Below are 17,771 nucleotides of genomic sequence, written 5' to 3'. Positions count from 1 at the left end.
GTATTCCAACTAAGCTCAAACTCACTATTCTTAAGGTTGGAAATGACAGCATTGTTTCATGTTTGTACCACAGCTAACAATTCAGTTATTAAAAAATCTTTCCATTGATTCTTGGGCCTGCCGAGGCCTTTCTCTTCCCTGAGTTCATGTTCTTTACCACTAAAATTAGGAAAATAACCTTTTCATAGGGGATCTGCAGAAGGTCCAAGACTACCAAGTGGGCACCCATATTTTTCAGTAAACGCTGCTGTTGATTCCGACATTTTTTATTCTGAACACAAAGTTTGCTGAGTCGAATCAAAATCTATAAATTAAAAACAAAACAAAACAAACAAATAATTAAGCATGCAAGCAAGAAAAGAAACCAGTCAAGTCACACAAATCCAAACAAGGACACCTTCTTTTAAAATAATTACTAAATCTACTAATCAAACAAATATATTAAGCAAGTTTCCTGGCAGATATACTAACCTCTTTAACAATATTGTAGTTATTGCTTTTAATGCTGTCTATCTGGGGTTTTTTGGTCCCATCCTGTATTGGGCTCAAAATGTTTGATTCCTGTAATAAAGAACACATGACAAGTGGAGATTTATTGCAATTTCCTTGACAATAATTAATTGTATTTAATAGCAGCAAGTGACAAAGTATTACAGCAGCTCACAAGGAATTGATATAACATAGATAACAAAGACTCATTTATTCTTTATCCAGTGAGTGACAAGATTTACAGTCAAATCCTTCCTTTGTTTCAAATTTCCAATGTAATTTGAGGCAATTTCTCTATGTCTTCATGCTTCTGATCATTCTGAAATGTCCCTAAATCGCAGACTAGGCACACCAAGAAATCTAAATACTGCGAGGAGATGGACCAGAAGTGTATTTCAGTAGTGACCACATGTTCCAAAAATCCGTAATACAGCTGGAAAGATTACAAAATCTGTGTATGTGAAAACTAAAATGTCTGGAGAAAGAGCTTAAGACAACCTCAACAGTTAAGCAGGGTGAAGTTCTCAACAGCACAGGAACAAGCGGCATGTGGAAATAAGAGATGTTCCTCCTACAAAGGGGATGCTTCTGCCTGTATCTCTGGATGATGCATGCAAAGATTTCAAAACAAACAGGAACCATATGTTAAACTGCAGCATCAAGGCATGACGCTGTATGCTCTGGGCCCTGGCTCCTGGAAAGCCCCAGCTGGGTATGATAAATAAAAGAAATGAAGTCAGCAAGGAACTGCCAACACCCACGCACCTTTCCATGCATATCTCTCAATCAAAACATGGGAGAACATGTACACAAATACTGCCACTAAGAATACTGGCAGTGTTGGGGGTTTTTCTGCTGTCAGCTGTGGTAAGCCTTTCTTAACAGGAAACAAAAATAAATTGAAATATTTGACTTAGAATGCTGAACTAATAAAGCATAAAGAAAAACTCTAGCAGATCTTGAGATCAACTCACAGTATGACCACAAGGATGTAATCCAGTGTGACAGCATTTAAGAAAAAGAAGAAACAGGTGTACTTCTGAGTTTCATTGTGTCCTCAAACTTCCTACTGTTTTAAAAAAGAGAAATACACTAAAACAAACATATCCACGCCAAGCTGAATGTTTATACGTCTGAAACCTCTCTCTGAACTTTCTTAGCTGATGGTGAAGTTCAGGAGTTCTATAAATCCCATCTGGTCCTAATTTCCAGTGAGGTAAGAACAGCTGCAGCATTTGGCCATGGAAGCTGTTTATAAGTGTCAGCACTGCTGTTCAGTGCTGATCTATGTAACAAGAGCAGATTTTATTTGTTTAGGTTTGTTAGTATGCAGGCTGCTATCTCTCCAGCTGTTTGAATCAATACTTTGGGAGATGTTTCAGGCTTTTTGCTATAATTAACCACCCTCCTCCGTTCTGGGATTGTGGGTTAACCAAGATTAATTTACCTGTTAGTTTTATCAGCATTCTTCCTTCATCAAAGTAGTTTTATAATCCATGTAAACTGTATGTCTTATCTGGAAGTACTGATCAGCATTAAACTGCTGAATCTATCCTTTCTCTTAATAAAATAAACAATTGTTTATTGGACCCATAAGAGTATGCCAGGGATGTAGTTACCAAGAGATAATCACACCACTGGGATGCCAAAGACACTCAGTTGCATATCTGCCCTCGTTATGCCCCATGATAGACATTCCCTGTCACACTTTTCCACAGGGGACAGGCAGGCATAGAGATCTCAGTGAGAAAGTTTCTCACCTGAGTACCCCACCTTTAGGAAATTATATTTTCTGAAAGAGACTATTTCCTCTATCCATAAAATTCCTGCAATAACACTCTGCCATCAGTCTTAGATCCTTTCTTGCTAGCCGCCAGTGGAGACCCAGATTCCAGCATTCAGTCTGAGCAGTTCCCCACCACTGCCCAGTCTCCCTCATCCCAGCAGAACAGCCGTACAAGGCAAGTGTCAGTGTCCCCATGGCACAGCTTTGCCCTCCACAGGCTGTATTTCCTTACCAGGGGAATGAGAGACTCACACACAATTCTCAGTTCACAGCCTCAACCTATACATGATGTTTATTCAAACATTCCCAGAACCAAAGCAAGGTGCCACAGACCAGAAAAGAAAGGCCGTAAGGGAACACTAGGTGCTTAGAGATGCTGAAAGGTTTGACCACTTGAAACCTCGCTGAACTTTCTCAGCAGATGAAAAAGATGAGGAACTTCCTAAACGCCACTGTACCCTATTCCAGCTTCACCTTGAAGTCCTTTCACTGAACCTGTTTCTCTTCCTCAGAGCTGTGTTTCTGATGCTACACCACCAAAGCATCCTCCAGGGACAAGACAATTAAAATCACACTTTCCATGGTCTGTGGAATCTACACAGACCCAGAACATCCTTCCTAGAGAGAACCAAGTGATCAGGCTTTGTCTGATTTCCCCTTCTCAAGCAGGACTTCTATGTGAGCTCAATTTCAGCATTTCTTCCTAACCCTACTGGTGTCTCATTTATATCGGTCCTAACTCCAAGTACTCTTTCCAACTCTGATCTCCAGTCCCTATCAAGACAGTCCTGAATGGATGTAAGCTTTGCCATTTTCCTGTGGAGAATTCTGGATACTTTTATAAGAACTAGGTCTTTTTTCTACAAATCTTATCTCTGGAGTCATATGACTTCAAAAAAAAAAAGAAAAAAAGGCCCACAGGTTATGATAGTGAGGTGAAAACAGTTATCCAGGAAGACCCAAGCAAAAAAAAAAAAAAAAGATATTTTTTAACTCTTATTCACATCTTTCAACAGGCTTCATGTGACAACAGAATGTCATGTAAGTCCTTGTGCACACTTTAATGTTGTTTGGGAAAAATTAAACCCAGGCAATTGAGGCATATTCCCTAAAGACCGTGAGGTTCATCCAGCTCTGAATACCCAGTATCCATTCCAAGGAAGCATGGATCTCATGGGATTTTCATCTGCTTAAAGCTAGCCACCTGCTTCACACATTGTAGATCATGCCCAGCATCACACCTCCTACATCTGATTTAAGACCTCAAAGAGAGTACTGACTATCTAATGTTACTTTTTTGCCAGGTAGAAACACCTCTTCACTGTTAAAGAAGAATTTAGCAGGGGAAAAAAAATGATGGACAAGATTCTGAGCTATTGTAACCTGGCACAGCTCTCAGGGAATTACCAGCAGATTACGTATTACTGCTCTGATACAATAATCTCTCTGATCTGCCAGAGATAATATTGTGCATCTACCGAAGCACTGCTAATCCATACAGACCCACAGGTGCCTCATGGGAAAAAAACACTCAAAATATCCCATTGAGAGGTGCCTCTGGTTACAACACATTGTTTTTCCCCCTTTTCCTGGAGCTGCCTTGCTATCAAGGCTACCCATGGGAAATAAATTACACTCTAAAAATGTACTTTAGCTAAAAAACTTTGTCATTCTGATGCAATTCTGTTTTCTGTTTCCCTATTATCTTTTCAATTCATTAAATATATAAAGGAACGTTTTCTTTCCTACTAGAGCTGTGATTGAGGAAAGAAGGAAATACCACATACTTAAGCTCCAGCTCCAGATTCCTCCCTAACTTTGACACCACTAAAGATGTGGTATCAGAACATCAAGCTAAGATAGATCAGAGAAGGAGTAGGATCTACACTGTTGCAAGAATTTGGGATTCTTCTTTGAAGTTTTGGATTTGCCCCTGCATGAAGCCACCAAAAATCTGCTTTCCCATCTAAAAGGCCACATGTGTGTCACAGATATTTGCAGGCATCCTCTCTCTTCTCTATGAGTCCAGCTTTTTCCTAATGTGTGGCCTTCACAACTCTGTATAATCTCTGCTTGGCTTTCTACTTCCCTGGGGGCTTCCTTACCCATCTTTCTTGGCACAAGGAAAGAGAACGAAGAAAATGCTTTGTCAGAAATCACAGCGGTTCATCTCTCCCCACCTCCTCTGATGAAAAGGGAAAAGTGGAAATAAATGTTGGTGGAAAATCCTGCTCTATCTATTCTTATGGCATAAACCTCAATCACAGCAACACTTTGTGTTTTCTTAAAAGCTCATGCTGGAGTTAAATGATTAAATGGTGACCTCAGTTTGCACTGAAAAGTAAAATTAAAAAAAATCCAAAAAATGAAATCTAAAAAAAATAAAATTTAAAAAAATATAATGAAAGAGGTCTTCATGGTCCTAGATTCAAGTTCTACATCAAGTAGTATAGAGTATACAAAGAGTATATCCTGAGAAAGTGGTCGGACAAGGGCCAAAGAAATTAAAATATTAGTTCACCTACAAAATCCCAACATTCTTAGGTCAGTCTCGTGTGGTGAAGAGTGTAATTACTTTTGATGTTTGAAAACATGGGTTTGATTGTGCTCTTCTCCCTTAGTTGCAGGACACTGTCTACTCCTCTTCCAGCAAGTCAGCCCAACTGTCAGCACACAAATCCAAGATTATTTCCAGAGTGCTGCTCCACACTGTGACTTGCACCCAGAAATTCATCCCATTGAATACATTGGTAACAGAGGTGTTATTTCCTTTTCTGTCAGTTCCTAAAGCTCAGCCAGAATACTTCAAATTCTCACTTTGCCACTTTGCTTAACCAGACCACAATTTTGCAGTTGTCCATAAAACTACCTATCAATATTGAAATAATTCTGACAGCAAAGGCTTTAAACCCACCTCCATTGGCTCTTCTCCCCCTTTGGTTTGATTGTCGCCCACCTCTCCACTCTCATAATTGCTGCTCTTCTCAACCCACAATTCAGATTTTTCTACAGTCAGACGTAGCTGGTCAAGATCAGCCTTGATTTGCTTGTAGTTATCCACATCTTGATTGGACACCAGCAACTGAACCTGGAAATGGAGAAAATTGTAAAGCTGTTACAGCAGTAGCACCAGCACTAATGGCTGGATAATTTGCTTGACAGTTCCCATTCTAAGCCTCTTTTTGCAGGTGCCTTGTGCAACCTTCCCTGTGCAATTGAAACACGGCACACACAGGCTTTTAGCCCTCATTCCTCAAAAACCTTTAGCAGAGCCAGAGGCTGTAGTTGCCCAAAACAGGATAATTACAACATTCACAACATCCTCTCACCTTGAATACACTGCAAAACATTTTCAGCACAGGCAGATTTACAGGCTCTTGAGTTCTATGCAGAGTGAGCTCTGATGCACTGATCATGATCGTCATGGCATTAAACAATACAGTTACACACTATTAAGGTAATAGTTAGAAATAGCTACTGTTTCAGCACTGTACTTCAGAAGAAAAAGGAAAAAAAAGGATGGCATGACAAGGGATCGGGACATCCAAAGAAAAGTCAGAATGTCTAGCAGTTTTAATTATCTACTACACCACCATAATCAAATGTTGAAAAATAACAGACTTTCACACTGTTAGGCTAGCTTAGAAAAACTTCTCTGAATATAGCTGACAAACTGACTTTCAGGTTCATGGAATTTCTCACCATCTGAGTGGTTGCCACCTATTAAGATTAATCACATTTTTTACTTTTTCTGTACTGCTCAAATTATCTGGGTTTTTTCACTGTTATGTGTAGTTCTTGATTTAGCATGACCTACACATTCTATTTCTTTGTAACGCTCTCTGTTCTCCCAAGATAATTAATAAAGATAATATGCCAAAAAAGCTATCAGCAATCTTTACAGTAAATTAATAAACACTATTAAGAAATCATACTCATGTAAAAGATTAGGGTCACTGACAACACTGATAGGGGTGGTGTTTTTAAAACTACATTACATCTAGGCAAATAGTCACTATTTTGTAATATAAAGTTTTCATCACAATCATCTCTCTTGGCTTGGCAAAACCTTGTTATTTTACAGAATTTATGAATGCTGCTCAACTGCAGGCATTCTTATTCCATGTGCTCTACAGTCTTTCTTGTTTATTTCTCCATTAGCCTTTTCCATCTTTCACAAAAACACGTTAAGCAAATCAGTCCGTGCTTACCTGGGAATAACAGCTATTTATGCAACTAACCAGCACAGCCTAACTTTAAATACCTGGTGGGAGGCCATTATGCTGCACAACAAAAACATTAAACAAAAGCTTTTCAGGTCTTTATCATTCATCTGTTTGCACAGGAGAGAAACCTCCCCACCTTACATAACGATGAGACAACACGCTACTCAGCTCCTGAAATAAGCATCAGATGTTCTTATCAACATATGTTATAAAGGGTTACGTAACAGAGGCATCTCTGTGGTGCAGCCCCATGACATCAGATCTCCCCATCCTAATCCAGGGACACATGGAGCCTGCACATGCAGCGCTACCAGAGGGACAGAATAAAAGCTGAAAACAGGCTTGGCTCTATCCCTGCCTTCCTGCTATTTGGGCATAGCTGTATCAGGAAGGGGAGCCCCGTGCAAAGACACCTGAATTAGATTTAGAAGCACCAGGTGAATAACAGAATAATAATACCCAGCCTGAGTGGCCCTAAAGACAGGGAAGTCTCACTGCTGACACGGGGACACTGCTTGCCAAACATGAGGCACTGGCTGCGTCCCTGAGGGATCCCTTAGAGAGGCTCACCCCCGACCTATGTTTTCCCTAATGGATGCAGCGCCAGAAATAACAATTTCTGGGGGCACTGAACTATAATATACACGAGCATATATGGCCAAAGAAGTCTGCTGATACTTGACCTCTGGGGAAGTAACACTGTCATGCAACAAACAGCAACTGAAGTAGCAGAGCAGCCTTTGGAAAGGCTCCCTGCCTTCAGCTTCCTGGGTTAATACTCAGCCCATCCATACCTGTTTGAATGCCTGCAGAACTTCTGCTCTCTGGCTGAAGTGCTTGAACAGCAGGTGCAGAGCCCCTGAGAGCAGCGGGGGGTAGTCGTGCATGATGAGGTGAATGAGGACCCGTAAAAAAGTTCTGCCCCCTTCATCATCAAGCTGAACTGCATTCTTCTCCTTTCTGCAACAGAAATGGGGGGGAAAAGGACCAAATAAAGTAAAGCAGATAAGAAAAAATAAAAGCTCTTGAGATAAATATGCCTCTATACACAATCTTCACTCGACAGAGCTCTTAAAATTCAAATCAAACATGCTGCAAGAAGGAAATTATAAATATGTCTTTAATATATTTTATAATGACTACTATCCCACTGTTACTGCAGCAATCTTGTAGCAGAATGGACACCATGGAGCATCTATGAAATGTGTCAATCACTGTATCAAAATCTATATTGTAAATCATTCATTTATGTCATGGATAAGTTGAGACAGGCTCATCCCCAATCCAAATTAAACGAAGTAAACTGCATTTCGTCAGAGATTAATTTGACCCTTTCCTTTTCACTCCTTCCCTTTTCAGCTGCTATTAAAATTTCATTTAAGAAAAAATAAGATCAAAAATAGCAAGAATTGCCAAAAGCATCATATTTCTGGAATCATACTCATAATGTGGAATGGCAGAAAGCAGATTTACACTTAACATATCAAAGCAGAAATAATGTTTCCAAGAAACCATTTGGTCTCTCTGTTCATTTTAAAGATGTAGATGCCAAGGGCTGTGTGTTGTTTTACATTATGGGAGTTCAGGAGAGGCCTGGAGGCATTGCTTGTGCTGGTGAAGACTGAGAATGCATGAGGGACTGAGAGAGGAAAGATCACAGTGCCCACATTGCTGATCCTTCTCCTTAGCTCCAAAAAAACCTTTAAAGTCTATGGCCTTGTCTAAATGGAATTAATTTTTTCTGGTATAATTATAATTACACCCGTAAAATTAAACCAATATAGTGATAATGGTAATAACTCTCCAGTGTGAGTGTTTTCCATGGGTTATTTTTTTTCTGTTCACAGTGTAGCTGAAATCCCTTCCAAAACTCTGCAAGCATTAATTGTGATCTACAGGCCTCTGGTGGACCAGGAGATCATGGCAAGTGGCCCACTCCTGATCTGAGGAGTCACAGGAGAAATTACTGTTGACACAATTTTCCCAAGGAGTTTGAACACCAAGTGCAGTGACAACAGGTCATGTGGTCCATGAGAAATACTGAGGGTCAACAGCAAGCTGCTGATCCAGGAAATTTGGGGCTGTAGCCATAAGACACACCAGAAAAAGAGTGGTTTTTCAGCATCCATGTGAGGCATTGTAAGATAAAAATTAGTGTGGTTTAGCCCAGTACACCTGTACACCATTCCCCAGCTGCCCGTGGGAACATGACAAAACTTTCTACCAGGTCTCTTACAACTAAAAGGGTGATCATAGCCAATCCCACAGCCATCCAGGCCAGCTGGGCTGTTTCCTGGCACGTTTCTGTTCAAGTATGGCTTATGCAATTAACAAGCAGGCAAAGGAAGAGAAAGGGCTATAAAAACAAGCACAGAATGAACAGAGATTGGCCATGAGAAATACTGACGTCAACCAAAAGATATATAAATATACACAGAGATGAAACTTCAGAGAATATACCTGCCAGCAAACATGGTTTCAGCCTGAGCTGCAATTTCATCTATGTCAGGAACAATTGCTGGGAAAAAAATCAGAAAAGAAAAATTTAAAAAAAAAAATTTAAAAAAAGGTCAATGATCATCATTTAATCTGCACAGCAAAATGGAATTCTGTTCCTCTTTACAGCAGATGGTATCAAGTAAAGGTCTAACCAGTCATTCCCCAACTATGCAAAATTTGCTTTCTGCAAGAGTAGCAGAGAGCAAACAGGATTTGGGGCAGAGTTAAATTGTGTACTATTACTGAGGAACAGAATTTCTCAGTAACTATTACTGTTCCTGAGGAAGAGAACTGTAGTGATGAACCAAAGCCACATGGTGCAAGGAGCTGTACTAGCCACCAGCAGTGACCCACAAGTGACACAGATTGTCAAACTTTTACGCCTTTTTTTTTTTACATAAGTCAACCCCAGAAAAGCATATACATGAACTTTAGAATATTACCATAAAGCCGGTTATTTACCACACTGTCATTTTACTTTAGAATGGCTTTAATATGACTTATTACTTAAGACTTTAGTACCCCTGTATTATACATATGCCCACCTCCAACTAGAGCAATTCTCCTCTGCTTGCAGGTGTTCACACAGACCTTTTGAGCACTTCTGAGTGCATGGGAAGGCTCCCTGGAAATCCAAATCATTCCTGCACCACATTCACCTCACTTAAACTTGTTCTCATCCATCCCCAACCACTCCCCATTTGTCACCATGCAGTGTTTTGGGAAGAGCACAAATAAAAGAACAAAGTATCATGGTGGGGGAAAAGGAGTCACTTTTCTGTTAGGGGAGGACAGCCCAGGAAAAAAAAATCTGTGGAATTCCTTAAAGTTTTTATTTTTTCACAAGATTTTCAACTTGCAGAAGCCTTTGTTTTTCTGCTGCAGCTGAGCTCAGTGTTTGCAGTCACCTACCCAGAATTTGCATTGAAAGAAAATAGCAAGGTTTACCTGAGGCAGTCCCTGGCGTGTCAGGTGGGGATGATGTAGAGCAGTCAACATTTTCAGTGTTTTCCCCAAACTCTCTCTTATAGATAGAAAGCATGTAGGATATTCTGTAGTCCAGTCTAACACTGAGAATAAACTACAAGAAAAAAAAAAGTAAATTACTTTAAGTCTACTATGAAAAAACAATCCATTACATTCTCCAGTTTTCTGTGATTCCTTTCTTTACCCTGCCCATCCTGAGACATGTTGAACTCTGCCCTATGGATTGCTGAGCACCACTGGGTGTGTCCAGGGACTCCAACACGCTGCCTTGTCCTCACTGCCTACGAGCCAGATCAGAACCTTCAAACCCACACTAACATCAATTATTTCACATTTCAGCTGGAATTCCCATGCCCCATGGAGTGGAATAGAGAGCAAGCACAACAGGCTCAAGACTCATGCTCTCAGATGCCTGAAAAATGCCTTTTTGTTCCTCAGCTGTGAAACTGGAAACTCATAGAGAAAAAATCTTAATTCAGACCTGGAAGTCTTTTATACTGGAATAGTGAGGAAAATAACTAGGCTGGAAGCATTAGTATCAAATTAAGGGCTGACACTTATACACATGGATGCTTCTTACCCACAAGAAATGCAAGCACATAATCAAATGCCTTTAAGACCATTTAACATATTTTACAATCAGTGGGGATGAAAGACATATGCTGAGCTTCCAAGGCTGAGGTGATAGGTGATTTGAAAAGTGACTTAGCAAATGGTGGCAACCTGTTTCTTTGATCTACAGCTAAAGTCAAACATGCTTCCAGATCCCCTGCAATAGGATTGGTCTGTTTTGGTTCCAGGATTAAGTTGCCCCAGAATTGCACAAGCAAGATTTTTAAAAATAAAAATTTCCTGAGTCCATGCATAGTCGACTAAGTCTATCAGAACATCTGTTTAATTCTGGCTGAGAGCAGAATAGAAATCATAAGTTAAACAGTCTTTACTTAAAGCAATAGGAAGATATGTCGAGAATTAAATTACTATAAACTGATAAATATTTCTGAGAATAGAATACCTTTAATCACCATTGTACTTGCTATGCATGTTAGTACAATAAATCTAAAATATTCTTATTCACTGTTGAGGCTAATAACACAGTAATGAAAGGTAACATGATTTAAATTAATCCTTCTTCATTGCATTTTAAATGAAACTGAATTATTTTGTATATCTTGTGGGCTAGGATCATACATATGCACATTTACTGGGATTCATCCAGCATATGACCACTTGCTTAGCTGAAGTAATTTGACCATGTGACTAATCCTTAACTAACAAACCACAGATTAAGTAAGAAATTAGGATTAAGTGCTCTTCAATCCTGAGTGCTCCTGCAATGAATGTGCTGTGAAAAAAGAAAGGATGAGACAAAATGTGATTCCCTCAGGGAATGCACAGGACAAGGTCCTGGAATCATCCTCCTAGGCATCGACCAGTAAAGCAGGACAGGATGGAGAGAAATTCAGTCATAAAAACAAGGAAAATGAAAAGCAGTACATGTGAATGGTGTTATTTAGGTCATATAATTTCATAACACTCTGTCTTCCCCTGTAAGTTTTGAAGTAAAGGAGGCCTGGAACCAAAGAATGCAGCATTGAGTGCATTCTAACAATTGATAGCCTTTCAGATGACAAGTAATTAGAGTAATCTGAATAATTTATGAGTAGTCAGAACAAATGGAATCTTTCAAAAGTGACACTGGTACCAACAAATGCAGAGAATTTATAGAAAACATTGAAACATTCCTTCAGGACCTTAGCATTGCAGAAACTGGGATTTGATACACAGGGCAAGTGTGTGCCACTTCACAGCACAAAGTGAAAACTGCATCTCAGGAAGCAGGCTGGTGTCACACAGCCTGTCAGGTCAGCTGGGAGAAATCACAGCAGCCCACAGACTGTTCTCAGCCCAAGAGTGGAAATCTGAAATGCATTAAATGCAGCACAAAAGTGCGCAGCCTCGCACAACCTCAGTGGGGCCAGGGCCCTTCATCCAACTACTGCAACAGAGGAGTCAAATGCTTAAATCAAAATGAGTGCAAAAGAAACTAGAAACAGACACGCTGTCTTCAGGAAACATTAGTGAGGCAGATTAAATGACAAATTCTGTCCTTGCAGTTACAGTGTGAAAGTTTCTGCAAAACAAAATCCTGTTCCTTCATAGGTGAAGTTGGTACAACAGGTGAGGACCACAACAGTACAGTTGTTCACACAGAGGAGTACCCTTCCTCATATCAAGGAGTTATTTCTACAATGAGCAGCCCAGTGAATAGTAAGAAATGTAGGTAACAGAACTGGCAATTATGTGAGTAAAGAACCATGAAATGACTGCTATGTAATATGCCACCCCTCATTATTACCTGCAAAATCTCAATGATTTTCAGTTTGGTGTCCATTACAATCACATCTTCGCTGTCTGCAGTGCTGGCTTGCTTGCTTGGGTGAATGCTTGGCTGTATGTCAGGGGTACTGATGGGAAATACAGACCCTCTGCTCAGAACCATTTGGGTCATCATCTCTCCTACCCCATGGATGGTCCTCATGACGTTGTTCCCTGTGCATTAAACAAAAACACCAATGTATTTCCTAGGACTAAAGCACATTTTCAATACTATATATTACACATACACCCGTGTTGCCAAACCCCTTTCCAGTCTCAAGAGGCATATTGAAAAAGAAGCCCTCAGTTCCTGAGTTCATTCAAATTACCCAATTAGGCAAAAATTTTCTGTGCTGATTTTCCAAGATATCATTTCTTACAGGTCAACAGATGGTAAAAATGCCAAAATATTTCCAGAGTTCTGTTAACATGCACAACAAATGCTAAAAAGCAGAACTAAAGAAATCTCACCCATTCCTTTGCCTGAAGGTATATTATCCACATCTAAGATAATTTCTTAAAGAGGTTTGTTTAACCTATTTTTAAGAATATTTGCAAACTGAGTGTTGTATATCCAGTATTACAGAGCATCCCCAGGCAAGCAATTCCAGTACCTGACTATGTTTACCATTAAAAACTTTTATTGGCATTTTATTAGTAACATGTATTGCTGGAATTTGGAGACACATGGGAGGAGTTTTATATATCACATTGAAAGAGAGTAAAGAGATGAGGTTGTGCCAGTCTGATTAATCTCTTTGTGTGGTTCAAATGACAGGCCACAACCCAAACCCAACTCACACAATCAGCCAACCATCCCCCCTTCAAAAAAAAGTCCCAGGAGAAGGCCAGGCTTGAAGGCTGTCCCGAAGGTCAAACCAGTATCTATAATTACAGTGTCTTTTGTAAGTTATTCATGAGGGAAAAAATTACTTTACACTTATGTGGTAAAACCTTTATCCAGGTTGCAATGGTGCACTGCAAAATTTACCGAGAAATACCATCTGCTCCCACAGATTATTCTGGTCTTTATAGTGAATTTTGATGGGAAAAGCATCTCAGTGAATCAGTGACTTCCTTGCAAAGGTGGGACAAGAAAGTGAAAATATCTTGCTACCTACCTACATGAATTAGTTTCCTTTCTTGCAAAGCAGAGAGGAATGAATGGAGGAAAGGAAAGGAATGACAGCATCTCTTCACAGGAAGAGTGCCAGGACCTAGGCTACACTAAAGGCAAAGAAAAGACTGAGGAAATATAGCTTTGCTGAGAGAAGCCTGAATAGTTCTAGTCTGTCCTTTAGTACACTTTAATCACCATGCCATGGCCAAGCTTCACTCACACTGAAGAAACCCTCTTCCCAGATAATCTGCTGTAAAAAGCCAAGGCTGGATTTTATTTTGTTGGCAAAATCCTCCTCTTATTCCATTCTTTCTTCAATCCATATAGCTCAACTACAATGTGTATGGAAAGAGGATGCCTTTAGCCCTGACTTTAAAAGGGAAACACACAAAGAGGGTGCTTTTTCAAAGTGAATGAGGCAGATTAGTGTCAGGTTTGAGGTCCCATTCAGCATCTGGTCTGGTGTGCTATCACTCTGAATCAGTCTTTTGAAAATAACACTTCAAGTCCCTACAAAAGCAAGGGGAAAAAATGTGCTTCTGATTTTGCATGATGTTAGGGAAAAAACCTAGAAGTCAAACTGTGGGCTGGAACCTCACATTAGGCAGGCACAGAAAGTTCTAACTGCTTACACAGGCATAAAGCAAATAAAACCATCACTAATACCCCTCATGACACAAAATGAAAATGGTGTGTTTTCCTTTCAAATCAGGTAAAACAGTGTGGGAATAACATGGGATGGATATCTCTCTCCCACTCCCCAACCCCTTTCTCCCAGCATGCTAAACAAGTATTTGTATTGACCACCGCTCAGTGTACCTGTGCAAAGCTACATTACTACATGGAGGACCTTCAACCCTTAAAGTACCTCCAGTTAAAGCAACATTTTCCAATTTCTTCATCTTCAAAGAATGAAGTAAATGAAATCCATTTCATTCAGTCCTAATGCTGGCAGATAAGCCCACAACAAGACCTGTAGCTTGGGCAGCTGCATCATGGCCTGCAATACCCCTGCCACACAGCTCAGTTGAGAAGTCATCATCATCTCTCCCAACATTGTTTCGAAATCCCTTTTGCTCGTTTGTGCAGAGGGAAATAAAAAGAGAGGGCATTTGGAAAGCTCAGGAATTCTTTAAAAACAAACTTCAGTCAATGGGGTTAATGATAAGGAAACCACTTAGGTCTTAGACAAGTCCAGTAGATATTCTTCTCCAAAACAAGATACAACTGCAGTTTGTCCCAAATGAGGAAGAAGAACTCGCCTTCATCTTGAAAAGTCCCTACTCAGCCTTAAAGACTGAAATCTACTCGGTGTAAAGCTAACAAAAAAGTTAGTTAGAGTCTTTTGGACAAGATTTCAGACAGCATCTTGGATGGACCTCATGTTCCTGGAGAAAGAAAGCTGGGATTTTGCCCAGACCATATCTTGCTTATTTCTCAGCTTATTACTGGGGTGCAGCAAGGGCACAGCAGGGACTGGGATTCAATTCCTTCTGTGAAAAAGGAATTAGTCACTGTCTCTGCATTTCAGGATGACCTCCATAAATGAGTAGACCACTTTTTCCACCTCTAGGAAGGACAGTGAGAGACCTGCAATAGGAAAGACTCTGCGGCACTCAGCCAATGATACTGGAGCCTAGAAAACCATCTAGGAATAAAAAGAAATGAGGTGACTGCTGTCCTTTCCTGTTACCCACAGAACATGAGTGGTCAAAGGTGGCACAAACCAGTGAGAGGCAGCTATGAAGCTTCTTCCCAACAGCATCAGTAATAAGGATAATGCTCTGTCCACAGCATTCCTCCACTATTGACCTTAATGCAACTGATCTCAAAAGATAAAGGTAGGAAAGTGAAGGAGGATTAAGGTAGTACTTATTATCCCTGCCATTTCAAACAGCATTTCATTAATGCATAGGAAAGGATTTTAGTAAGCGAAAAGTCTACTTAATCCAGTTCAGTATTTACAGCTAAAATGGGTAGTGATTCAATACTGCATTATTTCTGTCAATAACAGCAGGGAGACAAGGTGTCATCTTGGAGAACTTTTTAACCAACTGCCTGATGCTGACTATAATTTTCAGTTAATTCAGAGCAGGCTTGAAGAGAACATTCCCAGAGTTCAAATGCTGCAGCAACTGGAGCAATTCAGCATTTCTTTTCAATAAAAGCATTTCACCAACTATGTTTTTAAGGGTGCTGATGAAATGCAGCCGTCTCCAAGGGGCAGACAGCAGTCAGGCAGCACATTCAGGGATGGCAGTGAAGCAGCTGATGTGTGTCAAGACTGAGAGGAGCTGCTCTACTTAGTGAAAGAAGCCATGGAGAACTTTCATGTACATAAGGAGTGGGCAGCAGCTTCTCTTCCAAAAGATCCCCCAGTAATCAGCACTGGTGATGCTCAGCGTTGTCTGTCCAGCCTTGGAAGCCTGGACCATGTTAAGCATGGATTAAAATCTGTCAGTCGCAAGCACGAGGGGCCAGCAGCAGTCTTGCCTGAACACAGTTATCCCAGCAGGGAAGGGTGTGCTTCCTTGAGGTAAGGCATGCAGGAAGGTTACTGCAGCTTAAAGAGGGACTGCCCCTCTGTCAGCTAAGCCTGCAACAATGCAAGACAAAATACACTGGCTCAATAAAAGAGATTTAAGTTCTTAGCACATGGTGCACACAATGACTAAAATAAGGGAGCTCTGATCTTAGTCACATCTCCAAAGTGCTTCCTGAATACCAATGACCAAGGAAAAATTAACTCACTGCCTCAGCTAGTTAACTGAGATAAATCAGGAGAGAGAGCAAGTAGATGTGAACCCTGATTACATTTATGTGCACTTTGCTAGAGATAAGTGAAGAGAAGCCTGAGCTGTGCCTCCATATGGTACTGCCACCCTTAACCTCCTGACCTCATCTTTGGCTGTTTTCTTTAAGGTCAAGGTACTAACATTTATATATGGCTGTGAAGCGTGGCAGGGAGAGAACAGTCCTTGCAATGTTGTGAGGTGCTAATGTGTGCAACCAACCACTTCTCTCCACAGCAAACTGCTGCAGAACTGCGCAGAGCCATGACTGACCAACAGAGGAAAAGAAAGCAAGGAAATCTCCTTGAATTTTTTTTCCAGTTTTCCCTTCTTCTCTGTTCCTCCCTCTGCCAAGACAAGTCAGATGCCAAAAGCCTTCCACAGGCAGTGGACCCATTAGAAATGTCTCCTACTGAATGTACAGTCTCAACAAGATTAGTCAATGGAAGAGTGAATTCACTATGCACAAGTGGTAATTTAAAGGAGCTGCAGATTGACAGACACTGAAAGAAGAGGAAAGAAGAGAATGCTTGTCATGTTTTGAATAGACAACTGTGCATCTCCTTTTCATTACTTTTTATTACAGTGATCACAACTTCCTAATGAGTATCAGTTTCTGTCACAAAACTGTAGCACATAATCTCATACAATTTGGCACGATTGACAACACAGCGGCCTCTCTGAGAAGAAAGGCTTTTCAGAGGAGTCAATTATGGGAAAAAAATAACAACCACCCAAGTAATCGAAACACTGGATAATTTGACACTTCATTTTCCACATAAACATATTTTCTTGATAAGTCATTTACTGGTTGCAAAAATTCTAAAAGCAGAATATAAAAGTAAACAACAATCTGCTATGCAATACAGTATGGATGATAAGTGACAAAATACCATATTCAGTAAGAAAAACAACTGTCAGAGGCAGCTGGCAATTCGTGCCTTTTCTTCCAATTGTTCCCAGCCCATTGCTATCAAGCATCCTCAATTTGCTCTTCAGGACCCACAGAATTTTGGATATTTCACACGCAGTGCAGAGAACCATGCAGAAGCTGAGAGTGAATAGTCAGTGGAAGCCTCAAAGGTTGGCAGATACCCTTAGAGCCAGCAGTCCTTTGCTCCACAGAAATCCCCAAGATGCCAGGGAACCAATATGCAGCCTTGTTTATTTAAAAATTACCTACAGATACCTGATCTGATCCCTAGTTCCCACGGGGGGGACAAAGCCTGCTCTATCATCACTGTTCAGTCTTCCTCAACATAGAGAGATGAAAGATGGATTCCTAGGACTCAGTTTTCAAAACTGCTCAGCTATATTTAACTTGAACAGTTTCCCACAGTGCTCATCTCCCTAACACAGAAATTTTACACGTGCCCATATTTTCAAATGGGCTGGATTTTAACACCCAGCAGCTTTCATTAGGAACTGGACCAGTTGGATGCTTGATGCTTCTGGAAACTAAATACCTAAATGGGAGCTGCCACATAGAATCA

The 17,771-nt window shown here is 40.4% G+C and overlaps 1 protein-coding gene across 1 annotated transcript in view; it reads right to left on the bottom strand.

The window, feature by feature from the left end:
- Positions 1 to 17,771, bottom strand: part of ITPR2 (inositol 1,4,5-trisphosphate receptor type 2) — a 248,333-nt gene that overhangs the window by 137,785 nt on the left and 92,777 nt on the right. Inside the window, exons 27-33 of the mRNA XM_066183751.1 lie at positions 12,347 to 12,540; positions 9,949 to 10,081; positions 8,962 to 9,019; positions 7,296 to 7,461; positions 5,190 to 5,363; positions 472 to 561; positions 179 to 304 (exon numbers count right to left, since the gene is read on the bottom strand). Coding sequence (XP_066039848.1) covers positions 179 to 304; positions 472 to 561; positions 5,190 to 5,363; positions 7,296 to 7,461; positions 8,962 to 9,019; positions 9,949 to 10,081; positions 12,347 to 12,540 — 941 coding nt within the window. The remainder of the gene's footprint in view (positions 1 to 178; positions 305 to 471; positions 562 to 5,189; positions 5,364 to 7,295; positions 7,462 to 8,961; positions 9,020 to 9,948; positions 10,082 to 12,346; positions 12,541 to 17,771) is intronic.

This window comes from Chamaea fasciata, unplaced genomic scaffold, assembly GCF_029207755.1.
Source record: "Chamaea fasciata isolate MVZ Bird 193981 ecotype frontalis unplaced genomic scaffold, bChaFas1.0.hap1 SCAF_5, whole genome shotgun sequence".
In the NCBI taxonomy this organism is placed as follows: Eukaryota; Metazoa; Chordata; class Aves; order Passeriformes; family Sylviidae; genus Chamaea; species Chamaea fasciata.
Note: the sequence above shows the minus strand (reverse complement) of the source record. Positions and strands in the feature narration are given on the sequence as shown.